The sequence below is a fragment of the Styela clava genome, chromosome 11 (assembly GCF_964204865.1).
Source record: "Styela clava chromosome 11, kaStyClav1.hap1.2, whole genome shotgun sequence".
NCBI classification, from domain to species: Eukaryota; Metazoa; Chordata; class Ascidiacea; order Stolidobranchia; family Styelidae; genus Styela; species Styela clava.
Window position 1 is genome coordinate 14850679 of NC_135260.1, and position 19152 is coordinate 14869830.

The window sequence follows — 19152 nt, forward strand, 5'->3', positions numbered from 1 at the left end:
TGTTACTTACCTTACTTACAGTTTTTCTTAACTTGTATTTTATTTCTTAGCATTTCCTGGAGAGAAGCAACAGGTTGCGAGACTTCATGTGAAGGGGGAAGGATATTCCAGGAGTGTGTAACATCATGCGATATGACATGTAACATGTTGGGTGATCCAAACTATACATGCGAAGAGGTGAGGTTTATTCCTATTCATTTTAGAGTATAGGCAAATATATGCCATGCTGTGACTGTGTGTTACTTATACATCAATGAGACGGTCATGAGAAGGCCCAGAAAAATGCCTGTCATCACACCAGATTACTACCTGTGTGGGGTTTCCTGGTTTAAATACTGTGCGGGTGATTATGTGCGAGAAGATTTCTTAACCCCTCACCGTTGCTGGGTGTTTCACGCACCAGCTCGTTGGGAATAATAAAAAGGTAAATCCAAAAGTTCCATACCCGACCTGGGCCAGTATAGTAGCTTTTTAATATAGAGTATTCCCAAATTTAGGTGGTGGTAGATATGTTGATGTTAGCGATAAACTGTTTGTAACTTATAAATAACTTCTATGTATTTGATTGAATATCTGCACTGGTATATACAAAATGTAGGAAAACTACAGTACCTGGACATCAGGCCGAGAGACTGTGGTGCATATGCATATGGTGCAAGCATATGACGTCGTAAACATAAATAAAACTTCATTTATAATTTCCAATCTCAACGTACATTAACTAATACTCTCTAAAACTAAAAATTTCTTGCTCTTTCAGGTAAATTCTTGTATTGAAGGATGCGTCTGTCCAGAAGGAATGGTATTTGATGAAACCAAGCAAATTTGTGTACAAATCGCTGAATGTTCATGCTTCCATGGGGGTGTAGAATTTGCTGCTGGATCATCCAGACAATCTTTTTGCGATTCCTGCTCATGCAAAAATGGGAAATGGGAATGTTCTCCCATTGAAGGATGCACAGAAGAAAATGTTTGCCCATCGGTAAGTCATTGTGTAGTTAACTTTTTATGAAACGCAATGTAAATATCTCTATTGTACATTATTTTGAATTAGTTCTATGTCATAGTAATGTTTAACTTTAGATGTTTAAATTGTTTATATCAAGGGTGTGCAACCTGCGGCCTTCAGGCCAAATACAGCCCTCAAGGAAAAATTGTGCGGCCCGCGGAGAGGTGCCAATTTTGATTAATTTGCGGCCCTCGAAACGACTTTTTAATTTAATTCAGTACATGCGAGTAATTCCAATCCCATTGCGTTGCCAAGCTTATACCTTGGTCCAATTTATTATCAATGCCTATGACTTTACAATACCCTAACATGCTTGTGGAATGTTATATGAATTTGCGGCCCGCTGTTTCGCTCAGTTATTTCTATCTGGCCCCTCCTGTATTAAAGGCTGTGCACCCCTGGTTCAGATAACCAATTGTGAACCTTTGAACTTATTGCTAAGTTAATAGGATCACGATTGAATTTTGCCTAAACGTATTGCATAAACCAAAATATCAGTTACCGGTAAGTTAATGAATGCAAACGTCAGAAAAACAAATTATGAAAAGACTCAGAAGTTCAATTTGGAAAAAAATCCCATGCAATTCCTGCATACCGATATTAATATATAACAGGGACAAAGATGGACTGAGTGCACTGAATGCCAAAGAACCTGTGACAACATGCAAGTAGTCTGTCAACAAACTGTATGTCATGAAGGTTGTGCATGTCCAGTTGGTATGGCATTGTATGAAGGGGAATGTATTCAAGAAAGTTCTTGTCCTTGCCAACACTTGGGACGAAGCTACAAGACTGGATCACGAATCAAACAGAACTGCAATTATTGGTATATAACAATTACGATACTGTTATTATAGTTTAAAGAAATAAGCCCTTGCAGGCCATCACAAAAACTCAGAGCTTATTCAAAAACTGCATTTAAAAGCGCTATTTCTCCTTAAAATCACAACCAAACACAGCCATTTTAAATAAAAATGATTTCAGTTACTGTTGTGGGAAACATTTTGTCACATTGTGGAAACCTCCTCATTATTACTGACAGTAAATCAATACTGGCCTTCTAGATGATTTTGATTAAACTAACACAGCTTTCCAGCGAGTTCTTCTATACTTTTTAGCCCATGTTTGCTTTGTTTTGAATTTTGTATTGATTGAATCCGATACCTATATCAAATGTATGATTTTCACAACTCAATATATGAAAAGAGAGTTCATTGTCTGGGTATTTTTTTTATAAAAAATGGATACTAAATTATTTTTAATATCTCCAGTACTTGCCAAAACACCACATGGACTTGCGATGAAAAAGAATGTCCATCCATTTGCTCTGCTTATGGTGATCCTCACTACGAGACGTTCGATAAAAAGAGATATGAATTCCATGGGGATTGCACATACGTAATGGCAGAAGATTTCTGTGGAAGCACCGTAGGAAGTTTCCGAATCACTGTAGAGAATGTTCCTTGCAGTACTGGAGGTGTTACATGCACTAAAGCAGTCAAGGTAAAAAATGATTTCGAACATTTATAAAATGTGTCAAATGAAGTGCATTTTGAAGTATACCGTACCACATGCGTGCTATCACTAAAACCATTCCTTTCGCCAATCTGTTTACCTGGCTGTATTGACTTTGAATGTTTCAAGTTCTGAGTTTTCCGTCAGCAACACTAAGTAGTTCTTAGCTTTCTAATGTTAAATTCGTAAGTCTTCTAATAATGTTTTTCTTCTTTTCCATTGATCATAACAATGTTTTATCCAAAAGCTTAACATTTGAGGACAGCTTTGTAGCAATATGTAGTTCTTTGCACCTCGCTGTTGGATTTATATTCTCCTACTTATGTTATCAACTTCACTGATCATGATGTGTTGTCCAAAAAGTGCAAAATATGTAAAATTTTATAGAAACTTGTCATTTTGGCTGTACTCAAACAGATCTTACGAGTTCTCTTGATGATCTATATAAAAATTAGAATAATATTTTACTGATACCTTCTAGCTCATGTTATATGATTCTATCATCCAAATGATAAGAGGAAGTGCTCCTATTGAAGCCAAAAATCCATTCTCTCCACCTGGAACTCCAAAAGCTGAATACACTATCATGTCTACTGGATTGTTCATCATTGTGAAAACTGAGGTAAGTAGGGCCTAATTCTGGACAAAGGTTTACCCCTTGACTACAGTAATTAAAAGGAAGAAACTAAAAAGCTCTAAGAATGTAACTAGCATAACAATTACCGAAGTTCTGTAAATGGATATAGGTCTTGGCTTAACTATTTTTTATACTTTTCTCCCTCTGATAGATTGGTCTCACAGTGATGTGGGATGTTGGAACTCGTGTCTATGTGAAACTTGAACCAACCTTCAAATCCAGAGTTTGTGGTTTATGTGGTGACTTCAACGGTGATGCTACAAACGACTTTATCACAAAACAAGGTAACTCCAACATAACAGAGCTATGTTGAATTATTCATTAATATATAACCTGAGAATGATTTACACATTTTTGGATTCCTCAGAATTCTTCCCACGACTGGTAATGCAGTTGAAAATGTTTGCTCGCATATTTTTACAATTTATCAAAAACTTGTTTTACTTGAAATTTGTGCTAAATTAAAATAATATTTCACTTCATTGATATGACATCAACTTATTTTACCATGTTCTTGAAATATCAATCATCCAAATCCAAATTATCATATTTAGAATAAGGATTTTCATTCTTTTCATACAGCCTATTTTATTCTATGGTAAATAAGACAGTAATAAATCAAAATATTGATAAAGAAGTTAAGTTTCATTCAATCACATATCTTGCTGCTGCTCAAGAAAATATTGAATATTGAAATTTCTCCAGGAAGTACGCAAACTCCGCTTGTTTTCTATATTTCTATAATATAAGATATGTCCATCAGTACACAGTGGGCCCTTGCTCGTAGTGGATGAGAAACCTGAAGCTAAATTATCTGTGCAATCTTGTTATGCTTTGTTACCTCATATTAAGTTTTCACATTTTAGGTGAACTTACATCCACTTCCAATCTATTTGGTGACAGTTGGAGAGTATTCAGCTCGTGTCCAAGATCTGAGGAAAACCCAGTTCATCCTTGTGTTGTTAGTCCACAACGTACTGAATGGGCTCAATATTCTTGCAGAATTATCAACCAAGATCCATTCACGGTATGATTGGACGTTCTTCTGTTTCATGATACTGTAATACATAATGATAATATCACAAAAGTGCTCAAATAGACAAAGTGATTTTTTGGGATAATAATAGAAATTGGAAAATGCACAAACAAATTAAATTTAGGTTTTCATTGTTAAATGTTGAAGCCCACGGCAATCTTCTCTCAAGGTTGAGGTTACATGCGAACTCTGAACTTGCTCTTGCAACTAAATGGTTTGTATTCTATTCTTGTGTGTTAGACCAAATAATGCAGAAAGAGATCTTTTCCGATAATTATAATCATCTCACAGTATATCTATTTTAATCTATCCTATATCTAAAACAGGAATGCCACGCTTACGTTGACCCAGAACCTTATTATGAAGCTTGCGTTTGGGATTCATGTGGTTGTGATAGAGGTGGTGATTGTGAATGTCTGTGTACTGCCATCGGTGCTTACACCAGAGAATGTAACGAACATGGAGTACATGTCAGATGGAGAGCAACTGGAGATTGTGGTAAAATTTCCAACTCTATTATTCAGTTTACTATTGAAATATATGTGATTATGGATTTGTCTTTGACAACACAACAGATTCTGAAGGACTCAATGTATAAACATAAATGTAATGAAAGGTTAATTTTAAATGAACAAAAATTTAAAAAAAAAGGAGAGATAATTTTGCGATTGACCATTTCTGCCATTGATAAACCATTTTGCCCCTCCAAAATCAAAAAACACATGTGCTCTTGGTGCAAATGGATTCTAAAATTTAGTCGTTAAGCCTCATATGAGATTTTCAAATCCTGCTTTCCACCAATGACTAATGCAGGCATTATTTAGCCCTACTCCTGTTCATTGAAGTGGATGCTTCAAAAGATGTGTACTTTGTTTGTGTATAAATAAACACCCATGCAATATATATTTGCATAATAGGGTAATATTATGTTTTTAAGGACTTCAATGTGAAAACGGTATGGTTTACCAAGAATGTGGAACTACTTGCGAAGCGAAATGTTGGTCAACTACACAAGACGAAAGTTGTTCTGAAGTCTGTGTTGAAGGTTGTCATTGTCCTAATGGCACTGTACTTCATGAAGGAAAATGTATCGAAAGACAACAATGTCCATGTATTGTTGGAAGTCTTGAAGTACCACCTGGATATGTTTTGGAATATAACTGTATGGATTGGTAAGATCAATTCCTAGCTATTTCGAATTTAAATACATCATCAAATAGAAGTAAAAGGTATACAATACTGTCATGTAACTATCTTCAACGCCTACAATATCTGAAACCCTTGTGCACAGACAGTGAGCCGAAGCCTGACATGATTGTTTGAAGATCGGGAGTAAGATGTTTTCACTCAATATGACTAGACATAGATAGACAGTTTTTTCTGTTCCCAACAATCTATAAACCTTGTGCGCTGACTGAGGTGGTGAGCATCATATTCGAATCCTGAATACATGATTTTCGATGTTATTACATTTAGGTCAAGCACCTATACCCACTAAGTTTACAAAACCACTTGGCTCCAATATTAATTGTTTCGATGCTAGAGTCTTGGTAGTTTAATGAAAATATGACCAATTTTTAGTTCTCTGAAATTCAATCAATGTAAAATTTAAATTTAAGCACATGTCAAAACGGGATCATGAACTGCGTTGATAGAGAATGTAAAACAACGACAACAGGAACAACCTCTGCACCTGAAACTGTCAAAGTTCTGACAACCACTGGAGAACCAGTTTACACAACAACTGTCCCAGTTCCTGAAGTAAGTTCAGAGTTTCATATTTTATTGTTCAAATCGCTTTTCCTCCCCATCTTGCCACTTTAGCGTTAGAAAAGAATCAATACTATTTTAACAACAATTTTCATTTATTCTATGCTCACTATTCTTGATGATTTTACTTTTTTCAAGCCAGAGGAAATAATGGTGAGAAAACTGTAAAATTTGAAACAGAAAAACGACTATGTGAATCCTCAAATGGGGAAAGAGGAAACAATTTATAATGATTCATTTTCTGATTATCAAGCCACTATATATTTATTCTTATTTTAGTCAACGACTCCTGTGGAAACTTCCTCACCACAGACTGTTTCTCAAACCAAAACTGTTATGCAGACAACCACCATGGGTAAGTAAATTAATTTTGAGTCAAACTTGGAATTTAGTGGATTTTCAATGATTATTCACACTGATATCTCATGACGAGTAATGATATTAGGATAGGATATAGTAATTTTATATTAATTCTGAGGAGAGGAAAACTGATAAAATGGCTTAAGCATATGGAGAATCACGACCCATCAGTCCGATTACCAGTTCATGTAATATATGGGAGTAGTCAACCAGATATTTGTCTCAGTGTGCTGGACTTAGATGCATGGACAAAGCTATACTTATTTGTAACGAATGTCCATTATAACTCGAAACTAAAAAGAATGAAAGTCAGTTTGCACTCAACCCTAAATGACATATCAGATTAGAACAAAGTTACATAGTTACACATTTTTTAAAAGACCGTAAATGTATGCATAAGATGTTTACAATTCATCACCAATGATTACAACAAGATTATGAAGACCAAAACTTTTATTCATTTACATTCTAGCTTGCCCAGAAGGTATGGAGCCCACAGATTGTGTAAGTTCGTGCCCAGAAAAATGTGAATACAACAAAGTAGAAGGTGAATGTGATGGTGCTCGTGTTATGATGTGTCAACATGGATGTAAATGTCCTGGCAATAAAGTAATCGACGAAAATGGAAAATGTGTTGAACCAGCTGACTGTGCATGCATGGATCATGAAGGCAATAGAGTCGAGGTAAGAAGTTTAAGAAGTTTGTTTTGTTAGCTGCATTTTGGTAAGCAAAAAGTTCTATGGTACTTTATTTTACAAGCTTATCGTGATGTCATTATTATATAAGTCAATGAAAAACAGGTCACTTATAATACCAACTTGTATGGTTTGTTGAATAAAAAAAAAACATCTTCAAGGCGATAGAATGGGATTGACCTAAACAGTGTTTCAAAATAGGATATACAGAGAGATTTTAAATTTGAAAAGGATGATTTTTATTAGCTGTCATTATTTTTAAAAATCGGATGAAGATGGCTCAGGCAGAGCTATGTTATTGAATTGCAATTATAGTATAGCAAATAGTGAGAAGTGACATGATGTGTTCATGAGGCGTCTCACATAGTTTTGGTGAATGCTTGTTGAAATTCCATCTACATTTCCAATATTTTCATGTTATTGTCTCATTAGTTCGGAAAACATGTGTAGTCTTATTTTTAACAACTGGAATCCTTCTAATGTCATTACATTTTAAAATTACATCTGTTCTATTATTTTTTTAACAGCCTGGACAATCTTGGAATCCGAGTCCATGCGAAACATGTACATGTTATGACAACGAGCCTAGTTGCTATTCTATGGCATGTGCTATTACTGAATGTGATGAATCAAAAGGATATGAACTAGTTACTGTAGTTGGACAATGTTGCCCTGTAAGTATTTATAGAGAGCTTTTAATGCAAGTATTCTTTGATGTGCTTCAGGCTTATAAGCTTTGAGAATTCTTCTGTGATCATGGGCTTTTAATTTGGGGTTTTAAAAACGTTAAAAGCATTAACATTTTACAATGGCAATTACTGTTAATGGCTACTAACAACATATTTACAAAAGGACTTTATAATCTTAATAATAATTCCATTCATAAACAATCTTATTATCTTTCAAGACATGTGTTGGTTCACCAAGCAGTTCCACAACACCAGGATTGAAGACAACACCAGGTGTCGTTCCAACAACAACCATTGGATCAGAATCTACAACATCAGGAGTTTTTGTATCCACAACAACTCCTTCTTCTACTTGCAATGAAGAGAATGGTTTGTCAAAGTTTTGTAACATTTGTAATTGAATATTAACTTCTGCTGTGTGGTATCATATTCATCTATTGGTTGTATTTATGGTTATATTAGTGTAAAATGGTTCAAATTTTAGCATTAACACAATTCTGTCACTAGTGCCCTATAATGCGCTTGTTCTGCAATTGAGTGAACGGTAACTCCTAGTACTTTAGTGGTTCCACAGCCTCAATAGCCAAAAAGCTTTTGAGGTGCCAGTGACCTTACCTTGAGCTAAATTGCATAAAAATAAATTAAAAAGGTCCCTTGTGATTTAACTATATTGCGTGCTTGTTTCTTTGTTAGTGCTTATCAATTATACTTTTGGTTCCATACAAGTAGTATGTGTGAAATACGCTTTTTTTACTTCCCAAAAAATGTTACAAATTTGTGTGTCTGTTGTGAATGTGATGAGTATGCCAAGGATAGAAGAACAGATGTGCTGCAATTTTTATTTTTCAAATTAGGTGAAATCTATGGTCCATGCAGTTGCATAGAAAAATGCGGACAGAAATCAAATGAAACTTGCAAGAAGGAAGCAGATGAAAATGGCAATTGTTGCACTTGCCCAGAAGGAATGGTTCAGGATGAAGCTGGACAATGTATTCCAAAAGTTGAATGCCCTTGCATCGATCCTAACGGTAATTTGAACTAGTTTACATATAACTACCAATCATGAATATCAGCTTGTTTTGACATGATTCAATTTGCTGCTCTGAAAACTTTTAACTAAATTTTCTTTTCACTCTCTTCATGCAGATAAAATTCAAATTTCGAATCAGGTTGCAAACAGAATATTAAAAAAATACATTAATGGCATTATTTCTCAATGAAGTTTGACTCCATAAAACAAAACCCACCAATTCCTTATTTTTAAAAAATGAAGGAGAAATATTTAACACTTGAATTTCTGTTTGTGTACGATTGCACCCAAAAGTTTCAGTAATCTATGATGCTTTGCAAAAAAGTTATGTTCTCTCTAGAATTTGTTCCAAATCATCTGGGTTCTGTTTTTTTTTTGACACCCTGTCTACTTATTCATCTGTGTTACACAATTTAAAAATTATTTTTAACAGTCTATTAACTTTGGGCAAAATTTTAGGATCTCTAGTTCCACCCGGATCTTCAGTCACTGGTGAATCATGCAACAAATGCACTTGCGTTAGTGGAGAGCTATTGTGTAAACCATACTGTAGCATTGATAGCTGCAAAAACCCTGACATGGTATTGGCATATGATGATGAAGGATGCTGTTATTGTGGAGGTACTTTTTTATATTAGCGATATTGTATGTTAGTTAATGTTCAAACCTCTTGAAGATGATGCTATTGATGGATGACCTGTCGAATATGTTGTCCCTCTTTTACGATATCCTTCGTTCCCAAAGCTAATGATAAGATGACTTCAGCAAAAAGAATATAAGCTGAGCCACTAAATAACCCCGAATTTTCTGACCCCAGAAAATCAGACGAAAAAATAGGCCTGGAAATTAATTGTTTTCATAATTTTACTTATTCCAATCAGTACCATTACCATGCCAAAAAAAACATTCCAACAAAATTTTTGCTGATACTATAATATATTATTTATTTTATTTTCAATTACGAATTGTATGTGTCATTTATTTTATACACTACTATAACTAAGAATCATAATTTTGCAGAACTTACTACTACAACAACAATACCAATCAAGACCACCAGTCCAATCTCTACGCCAAAAGAAACAACCACAATTATGGTATTAATTTAAACTTCAATATCTTGGTTTGAATTTTTATAATACAATAGATATTATTTTAACGTATACCAACGATGGATGCCCGAGGCTTGTTCAAATTTATTCTTTTTATGAATCACTCTTTTCGAGATGATTTGTAGTTTTATTTTGTACTAATATTAATTCTAAGTCAATACCGAAGATCTTTTTCATATTGGTTCATTCATAAACTTTTTTTGGCTATGCAAAGATATTTCCTATGCAGAGATATTTACTGTGTAACATTACATAACATCAATTTAGGCAAACTGGATATAAATTCCGATCATGTACTTTCAACTTGATGATATTAGTGCAATCTAATTGAAGGATTTTCATGCATTCAGTCATTACATTTGATACGAAACATGTCCTGTGATGATACCCTCTTATTTGTCCTGTTGTAACAAATAGATTCATCCACTCATATATTGCTTAGCATTGCAGGTACAATATGAGTGTTGATAACAATGTGCTACAAAAAAACAAATTACTTTTTACTTCAATAGGTCACTTCTGAAGAAGTGTCCACTACTCCAGAAGGTGGAGTTTCAACAACAACACCAAAAATAGCATGTTTGTGTACAGAAGGTTACATTTCATGTGATAATTGTGAAAAATGTATCAAAGACAGTTTGAAATGCGATGGAATGAAACAATGTTCTGATGGTTCAGATGAAACGAATTGCCCTTGTGTATATGAAGGACAAGAAATGGAGGTAAGTCAGATTTACTTTAGTTCCCATGGCCATGCAAGAATTATATTAAATAAACATCAAAAAATTTCTAGAGTACTTATGAAAATGAGTGCGTTAGTTTGTAACCATTTTAGAATACCAGTCATTCACTTTTAAGAAAAATATATTTACGTCGTTACCTTTATGTAAATTTACCCGGAAGCTGGACAATCTCTTATGGTCTCCCGGTTCATAGTATTTACAGTTTTAATTTTTTTTTAAGAATGAAGAGACCACAACAGTTTCTGAATGCCAATCTTGCACATGCAGTGAAGGTCAAGTTAATTGCACAAAAGTATGCAATAAGCGATGTGCTCCAGGATATTTCCTTCAATACTACACCGACGACAGGTGCCTCATACATGCATTTAGTTCATTATTTAACACAGATTGTCATAATTTGCATATCATTTAATTTTATTGTATTGTATCAAGTTAAATTTTTTTAACAATTTGACTTCTCGGATCCATTCAATTTATCAAAAATACAATATGAAAAGTTAATCTTATTAAAACAAGTTGCCACACTATGTATTGTTTGGTTGATATTGTGTCGTGTTTGTTTTCCATTATTTGTCATTACTAAATCCAACAAATTTATTGTAAATGTGCGAAAAGCTTTTTGCGCTGATGCCAAAATAACTCACCATTGTACCGTAATTTACATTATATTTGAGGCCATGAATATGATTTTATCTGAGTGTCTCTTTAGAATCTTTGCCACTACTTTTTCTAGTTAAATAATGCCAGTCTATTTTTTCATTCTTCAATTTCACTATTGCTTTAGATGTTGTTCATGCCAACTTACCTTAACTACAACAACGCCTGCTGAGACGACCGAGTCTGTGAAATCTTCAACAACAGCTCCACCAGTATCAACAACTGGACCATCTGAAACAACAATTTCCGAAGCCGTTGTTACTACTGAGATCTCAACAACCAAAGAAACTGTGCTTACTACCAAAGGTAGTGAGTTATTATTATTTTATATAACTACCCAATGTCTTTATTGAGAAACAAAATTAGCAGTCAATTTCAAATAAAGTAAGCATTCAAACTGGTTGGCATTAAATACCACTTGATTTGTTAAATTGTTGAAAAATTGCAAAACCTAGGGCGACAAACTGAGGATGATGTCAATATTTTCATCATTTTTCATTTGTTGTCATTTTTTGAATGCCTGTAAAATTATTGTGTATTCGTTAACTATACCTTCAATTAATTCATATTTTAAATAAAATAATATTATTTACATCGATTTATATTATTTTAGCTGTTTGTGTCGATGGCCTCGGACTTCAATCTGGTGATATCAAGGATGACCAAATTGTAGCATCAAGTTTTAAACCTGGATTTGAGCCTTATCTTGCTCGTCTTGTCACATCTAATATCATTGATGGATCACCAAAATCTTGGTCACCAGATAACAGTGATGCAGATAAATATTTGGAAGTCAATTTCAATGTACCAACACAAGTGACTGGAATCACCACACAGGTGAGAACTCCTTTTTTTGAAAATATTTCAACAACTTATTCCTGCTGAGAAGTATATTTTTGAACAGAAGTTCTCAAACTTCTGGTGTTATGTGAAGAAGTTGACTATTATTTACTGAACCCCAATATGAATTTATAAAAATCAAAAAACAAATGAACGCATTATTATTTATGATTACTATTTCTGAGTAAATTAAACTTACTTTATTTAATGACTCGGATGTATTTGCTGCTTTCTATTTAAAAAATATTAAGTATTTTAATAAAAGAACGAATAGCTTGCGTAGCCTCTAGGTTTTTCTCACAGAGCCCTAGGGCCCCATATGTAGCGCTTTGAGAACCTATGATCTAGAACACATAGTATATATCATAAGATGTGCTCATCACTGAAATCACCAATATATATTATAATTGATATTCAAAAACTGATGTTTACTGTAAGTTAATACAACATATCAGCTTGGATTTTTCTATGCATGGAAGAAATTGAACTTGATGACTCAGTGCATTCCTAAAATTGTCTCTTAGCAGAATGGAGATCACAGTGTACCAATCCATTGAGCCATCTTGTTGACTTTTTTTGTCTTTGCATAGATACAAAATTTAACTTTACAAACATTTTTTAATAAACTGAAAAATACATTTTGTGCTTTCTAAGTATATTTTTTGAATATGGTTATTTGAGATTATAATTATTTTTATAAATTCTTCAATTTTTGTTTAACTTTAAATATTCAGGGTGGACAAAATGATCAATATGTAACCAAATACTCAGTCATGTACAACAATAACGGTGAGGGATGGCATGTAGTCAAGGAAATTATTGTTGGTGATGATGGACAAAGCTTTTCAATGAAGAAGGTTTTCAATGGTGAGTTTGAAAATTGGATAGAGAGGTTCTCAATTTAATTTCAGAGAAAAAGGGCTCAACAAAGATTTTTAGAAAAGGCTATGCTGGATTTCCTTCCCAATCGTTATCAGTGCTCAAAATGAAAATATATTTTTCCTTCAGTAATCTGTTGGTTCCATTTGTTCATTGGCGATAAATGTGTGGCCGATGTTGAAAGAAATAAAGATAAGAAAGAAAGATATCAAAAACAGAGATCATGTTATTTTATCAGCTACAGTTACTTTTGCTTAAAATAAAGTTTTTCTATCATTAAGGCAAGAAGTCCAGCTATTCTTTCCTTTATATGGACCTACTACACAATTAGTTTATTGGAAAAAGTAATCAATGCTCCCTAGTGTATGCATTTCAATGCTAAATTGCCACTGTGTGTCCCAATTTGACTATATGCTTAACTATTATTCAATTCTGATTGTGTAAATTATCTTCAGGCAACAGTGACGATTCATCTTCAGTAAAGAATGAGCTTCCTGGAGCTGTTGTTGCAACACAAGTTCGTATCGTTGTTGAAGAACCAAAATCAGACATCAGTTTGAGAATTGAAATTCATGGTTGTGCATTGGGAACGGCTTCAACTACTCCTCATCTTGTGAAAACAACCACTGAAAAAATTGTGAAAACGACTACTCCAGTTATTGAAGAAAGTACGACTAAGGCTTCCGAAGGTAAATATATATACGGTATATATAAATTTTTATTGAAACAATTAATACTCTTCATTCAACCAAAAATTGGGCAGACTATTCCAAATCAGAAAGGGAATATTCAAATGTAGTGCATCGACTTTTGGAAAAAAGTTTTCAAATTCTATGTTGAAAGAGTGAATTATAGTGTTGAACTAATTGTAAGTGTATTTTCAGAAACAACAACCTTGTCTGTGGTCGAAACCACCACAAAAGTTTTACAGACAACATCACCCGTCACTGAAGAATCTCCTGTTACAACACCTGAAGGAAATGTTGAAAGCACAACAGTAAAAACAACACCTCCTATTGAAACAACGGAAACTGTAACCAAAGGTATGCTTTATTCAGGCATAATAAAATAGTCAAGTTTATTAAATGTATACTAGTTTTGTGTTATACAAAAATTCATTTTGTTCACCAACCGGGAAACATGCTTTCATACATATTAATTTTCCATCAAAATTCTAATCTATCGGTATATTATTTAATCAGAAATATATAAATATTATGCATTAGTAAATCAATTTAAACTTAAATATATAGCGGAGTCATTTCTATTTTCTCCCGGATTTTAGAAGATAATAATAAACATATAACATTTACAGTTATTGAAGAGACAACATTGTCAGTTGAACCAACCACAACACCAATGAAGGAATGTAGCATTAACATGGGGCTTGAAGCAGACATGCCAGTTTTGTCAGGATTCACATTAACTGCATCATCAACTGATGAAGGCAGCAGCCCTGACTATGCTCGCTTGAACAATGAAGATGTTGATGGAAAGCCATTGGCTTGGAAAACTTCATTCCCAGGAGAGCAATATCTTCAGGTAGAATCTCTATGGAAATTACATATCCTATTATGTGATTGCAACTTTTTCCATTATAAAATAGTTTACAATAGTTTATCATAATGTTTTACGAATTACTTTGTACTGGGAAATATTTTTGTTTTTATTTGTGAGTGTGATTTTGCTTGCCAAGAGCTTGGAACTACTGAAAAGAATTTTGTTTTACTTATTCACGATTGCATTTGGTAGTGAAACTCTATACTTATGTAGAAGAATATTCTGTTTTTCATTGCTTTAATACTGATGTTTGAATACTTGTTACTATTATATTTAAATATTATTTAGGTCAACTTTGAAAAAGAAGTCATCATCACTGCTGTTCAACTTCAAGGTGATGGTATCGAGGCCTATGTGAAAAAATTTGTTGTTCAATACTATAACGAAAATGATGAGACTCCTTCCTGGCAACATGTTGAGGAAAATGAAAGTCCATTGAACTTTGGTGGAAATCATGATCCAACCACAGTTGTTCAAGTAATTCAAATTCATGTTCTAATGTTCAAATTTTTTTTTAGGGTATGTTATTTTTGATCAATGAATAATTGATTAAATGTTTGCTGAAATTTAAACATGGTCTATTTTCACATAAAATGTTTGAACCTGTGTTATGGAAAATTTGGAATATTTTTATGCTTTTTTAAAATCTTCACTTCCATGCATAGCCACATTGTATCCTATGATTTATTTTATTATCTTTCAGGCTGATTTACCTATTGGCATCAAAGTAACATCTATTCGATTGGAACCAAGAGCTTGGGTAAAATATATGGCTCTCAGAATTGAATTCCGTGGATGTGTTCCTGAAAAAGTTATCACAACAACAACTAAAGTTACAACTGAAGCTGAAATCACCACCACAGAGAATAAGGTAATAATCTCCTATTCCAATTGACCAATTATTCACACATAAAAAAAATGAGTGTTGAGTTCAAAGCAGACACTGAAAAAGAGTAAACAGGTTATACATGCTGTATATTTCTTAGGGTCATTAATGTGAGCAAATCTTTTTAACTAAGTTATATTTATTAAAAATGACATAACTTTTATAAGAGTCCTTTTGATCTTAACTCGTATTAATTTGAATTATTTAATTAAAAATTTAGTGCATACCGTAGGTACTACTCTGTTAGTCCATCCTCCCCCATTTAACTCCATTAAATAATCTTTTTTTGTATTTTGTATAATCTACTTTAAAATATTATTTTTATCAATCAAATCAGGAATAAATATATCAAATTCACAATATCACAAATTAACTTACCGTATACTAATAAAATTTTCATAGATTTCTGATCAAGAACAATTTTAAAAATGGTCTTCAACAATTCTGAAAAGCTTGATATAAATGTTACATAATCTTTGTCAAATATACATCAACAGGTATCTACAGAAGTATCCACTACGCCATCCGGAGAATCAGAAACAACTCCAATTGTTGTTGAAACAACGACTAAAGAAGTGCTTCCAACAACTGTTGTTGTACAAACCACATCACAAAAAGTTTCAAGTGAAACTCCTGAATTTCAAACAACATCTCAACCCATTGTAACCGAAACAGTAGAAACAACACCTGGACCGCCTGTGTCTGTGGTTTCAACCTCAAAACCAGTGTCTTCGGGTAAATGCTCTACTACAACTACTCAGTTCTTATTTCTGTTTAGTGGAAGATCTAAAAAGCCGATTTTTTGTCAAATGAAATTAAAAGAATTCACATATGCTTACGCTTGGTTTCACGATATTTTTGTAACATTGAAAAGCTTTAATGTGTTATTCACATTCACTGCTTCACTGTTCATATTTAACTTTTGATAAAGATTTGTATAAAGCCTACAATTTGGCAGAAAAATTATTCCTGTTATATTATCTCACATTATTTTCTTGGGTCATTGGTGTCACTGAATATTATAATTCAATGGTTGTTATCGTCAACGATGTACTTCTTAATACAATAACGTAATATTGTATATCTTATTCTAAATAATACACAAATGAATCAAAATCAATAAATCCTGGAATATTTATTGAAACCTCTAATTCAATTTTTTCGCTAATTTTTCATTATATACATGTACCTTTTATATTAGTTGAATATGTTAAAAATCCCAAATTTGGATCAATAATATTTTTAGAAGTGACAACTACAACAGTTCCAGTACCAAAAGAAACCGAAAAACCTACTCCAGAAGTTACAACAACTAAAGAGATCGTCGTTACAACGTTGTCCACTGAACAACAAACTGAATTGACAACCAGAAAAAGTAAGCTTGAAAAATGACTTATTAATAATTACTGTGGATCTAGTTATATTTTTTTTGTCAAAATTCATTTAAGATACGCCCATTTTTGTAGTAAAAGTTTGCTGTTAGGTGGTTTTTAGTCTTGATCTTTTGTTTATGATTTTACCAGATAAGCATTTGTTTAACTCAACATTTTTTATTCAGAAATATGTGATGTAAGTATGGGTATGGAAAAATACCTTGTGTCAGAAGATGGCATTACTGCTTCTTCAGAAACAAGTGAACATCAAGCTAATAATGTCAGATTTGTGCGACTGATACCAGATGAAGATGACAACACTAAGCTTGTTGAAGAACTTGTACCTGGTTCTTGGAGCCCAGAAGTTTCTGATGATAAACCTTATTTGGAAATGAAATTTACTGAAACAGTGTTAATCACGACTATTGTTACCGAGAATATGCTCAAGGGTGTAAAAGCTGGCTATACAATTTCTTACATTCCTGAAGATGGTGACAAGTTTGTTTCTATCACTGAAGTTGTTGAATTTGTTGAAAACGTACCTTCTGAGATAACTAAGGTATTCTCAGTCAATGACCATGCTGATAGCACAAATATCATAGATTTGGAAACTCCAATTAAAGCTGCGGTGATCAGGATACACCCACAAGGCGAAGTACAATTGAAACTTGAATTGAGAGGGTGCTTGCCAGAAAAGGAACTTACTACCACTCCCGTTATCATTGTTACCACAAAAGAAGTAGTTACCACCACGACTACTCCTATTGTAGAAGAGAGCACTACCTTGGAACCTGGTGTATCAACCACAACATCAGGACCTTCTGGTGAAACCACAACATCAGGACCCTCTGATGAGACTACAAGCATCAATGTTGATACAACCAAACCAACCACAGTAGAAGTTGTTACCACAGAGATAAAAACTGAAACACCAATTGTTACTGAACCAATTGAAACAACAGGAGAAACTGGATTTTCTACAACTGCAAAGCCAGGTGAAACGACAAAGAAAACTGTAACAACCACCAAGGTACTTGAAACAACTGTTTCCAAAGAAGTGACAAGCAAACCTTCGGAAGGGGAAACTACCAGTGGTGTAGTTGTACACACCGTTTCTCCAACTGCAGCTACAACTGAACGTCTCAAGTATTGTGATGAGAAGATGGGCTTAGAGTTTGGAGCACAAAGTGATTTAAATCCACATTTTTCAGCGTCAAGTAATCAAGAAGCGGTAAGAAAACTTTAATTTAACGAGATATTGTGTGATCAACCTAGTCATACAAAATATAGAAATTTGAGGTGATGAAAAGGTGGAAAAATCAAAATCAAAGATTAAAACTCAGTGTTCGATATTATGTAATATTAGTAACTTTATTTTTCATCTCATATATACTTTTGCTTGTAGAAGAGTGATTTAATGTAATTATTGTATCAAATAAAATATATATATTGTTATATCAGCAAACATTAAGAAAAATAATTGTAGTTGGAAGGAGATTTTAAATTTATTTTGACATTATTATTTATCAGGCAAATGAAGCAAGATTACTGAATACTAAATCCTGGAATCCATCAGAAGAAGAACAATACTTCGATGAAGTGACAGGAAAATGGGTGACACGACCATGGTTGCAAGTCAGCTTTGAATACCCAGTTTCTATCTCAACAATCTTAACTCAAGGAGATGAAATAAGCGGAGCTCATGTCACTGTCTATGAAGTTTCTTATTCTAAAGATGATGCACAAACCTGGAGTAAAATATCTGATGAAAGCGGGGCACCAGTTAAGTTTAATGCAAACAAAGATGGCAATTCTGTTGCTGAAGTCATTTTGGATGATGTTTTGGAAGATATCACAAATTTCAAAATCAAACCAATTGATTGGAACACGGATGCAGCTTTGAGACTTGAATTAAAAGGATGTTTCAACAGAGAAATCAGAACAACCACTGTACGTACAACAAAAGAAATCGTCACTACGTCACAAGTTGGAAGTAGCACCACTGAAGCTACCACTACACCAGGTGGCTTAATTTCAACAACCAAAGTTATACCAACAACATCTAAAGTTATAGTGACCACTTCACCAAAATTGTCAACCGTATCATCAGAAGGTAGCACAACAAGCAAGGTATTCGCTTCTGCTATTTATTTTTTTATTTCTATTAGAATGTTATTTGGGTTTTACTTCATTTTTGTTCCATAACTTCTATATTTCTAAAGAAGGGAAAAACCAATAACATAGACATTCCAGGTTGATTGTGGCCACAAGGTTAATGATCAACTACGGTATGCAGTACATAAATACTCTCGCCCTTAATCATACCCGATGTGATCCCTGACCAGATGATGAGATGATGG

General features: G+C 33.6%; 1 protein-coding gene across 3 annotated transcripts in view; it reads left to right on the forward strand.

The window, feature by feature from the left end:
• LOC120347429 (uncharacterized) overlaps positions 1 to 19152 on the forward strand; it is a 76288-nt gene that overhangs the window by 14309 nt on the left and 42827 nt on the right. For all 3 annotated transcript variants that reach the window (XM_078117564.1, XM_078117566.1, XM_078117565.1), the window contains exons 21-51: positions 51 to 177; positions 761 to 982; positions 1624 to 1835; positions 2281 to 2512; positions 3006 to 3146; positions 3313 to 3445; positions 4028 to 4188; positions 4524 to 4695; positions 5135 to 5369; positions 5817 to 5958; positions 6247 to 6322; positions 6800 to 7011; positions 7551 to 7697; positions 7931 to 8081; positions 8567 to 8740; positions 9202 to 9363; positions 9763 to 9839; positions 10367 to 10576; positions 10818 to 10945; positions 11382 to 11560; positions 11868 to 12091; positions 12829 to 12961; positions 13429 to 13662; positions 13858 to 14016; positions 14289 to 14515; positions 14822 to 15010; positions 15237 to 15404; positions 15917 to 16154; positions 16666 to 16794; positions 16978 to 18023; positions 18323 to 18922. In XM_078117564.1, the coding sequence (XP_077973690.1) occupies positions 51 to 177; positions 761 to 982; positions 1624 to 1835; positions 2281 to 2512; positions 3006 to 3146; positions 3313 to 3445; positions 4028 to 4188; positions 4524 to 4695; positions 5135 to 5369; positions 5817 to 5958; positions 6247 to 6322; positions 6800 to 7011; positions 7551 to 7697; positions 7931 to 8081; positions 8567 to 8740; positions 9202 to 9363; positions 9763 to 9839; positions 10367 to 10576; positions 10818 to 10945; positions 11382 to 11560; positions 11868 to 12091; positions 12829 to 12961; positions 13429 to 13662; positions 13858 to 14016; positions 14289 to 14515; positions 14822 to 15010; positions 15237 to 15404; positions 15917 to 16154; positions 16666 to 16794; positions 16978 to 18023; positions 18323 to 18922 (6640 nt within the window). The remainder of the gene's footprint in view (positions 1 to 50; positions 178 to 760; positions 983 to 1623; positions 1836 to 2280; positions 2513 to 3005; positions 3147 to 3312; positions 3446 to 4027; positions 4189 to 4523; positions 4696 to 5134; positions 5370 to 5816; positions 5959 to 6246; positions 6323 to 6799; positions 7012 to 7550; positions 7698 to 7930; positions 8082 to 8566; positions 8741 to 9201; positions 9364 to 9762; positions 9840 to 10366; positions 10577 to 10817; positions 10946 to 11381; positions 11561 to 11867; positions 12092 to 12828; positions 12962 to 13428; positions 13663 to 13857; positions 14017 to 14288; positions 14516 to 14821; positions 15011 to 15236; positions 15405 to 15916; positions 16155 to 16665; positions 16795 to 16977; positions 18024 to 18322; positions 18923 to 19152) is intronic.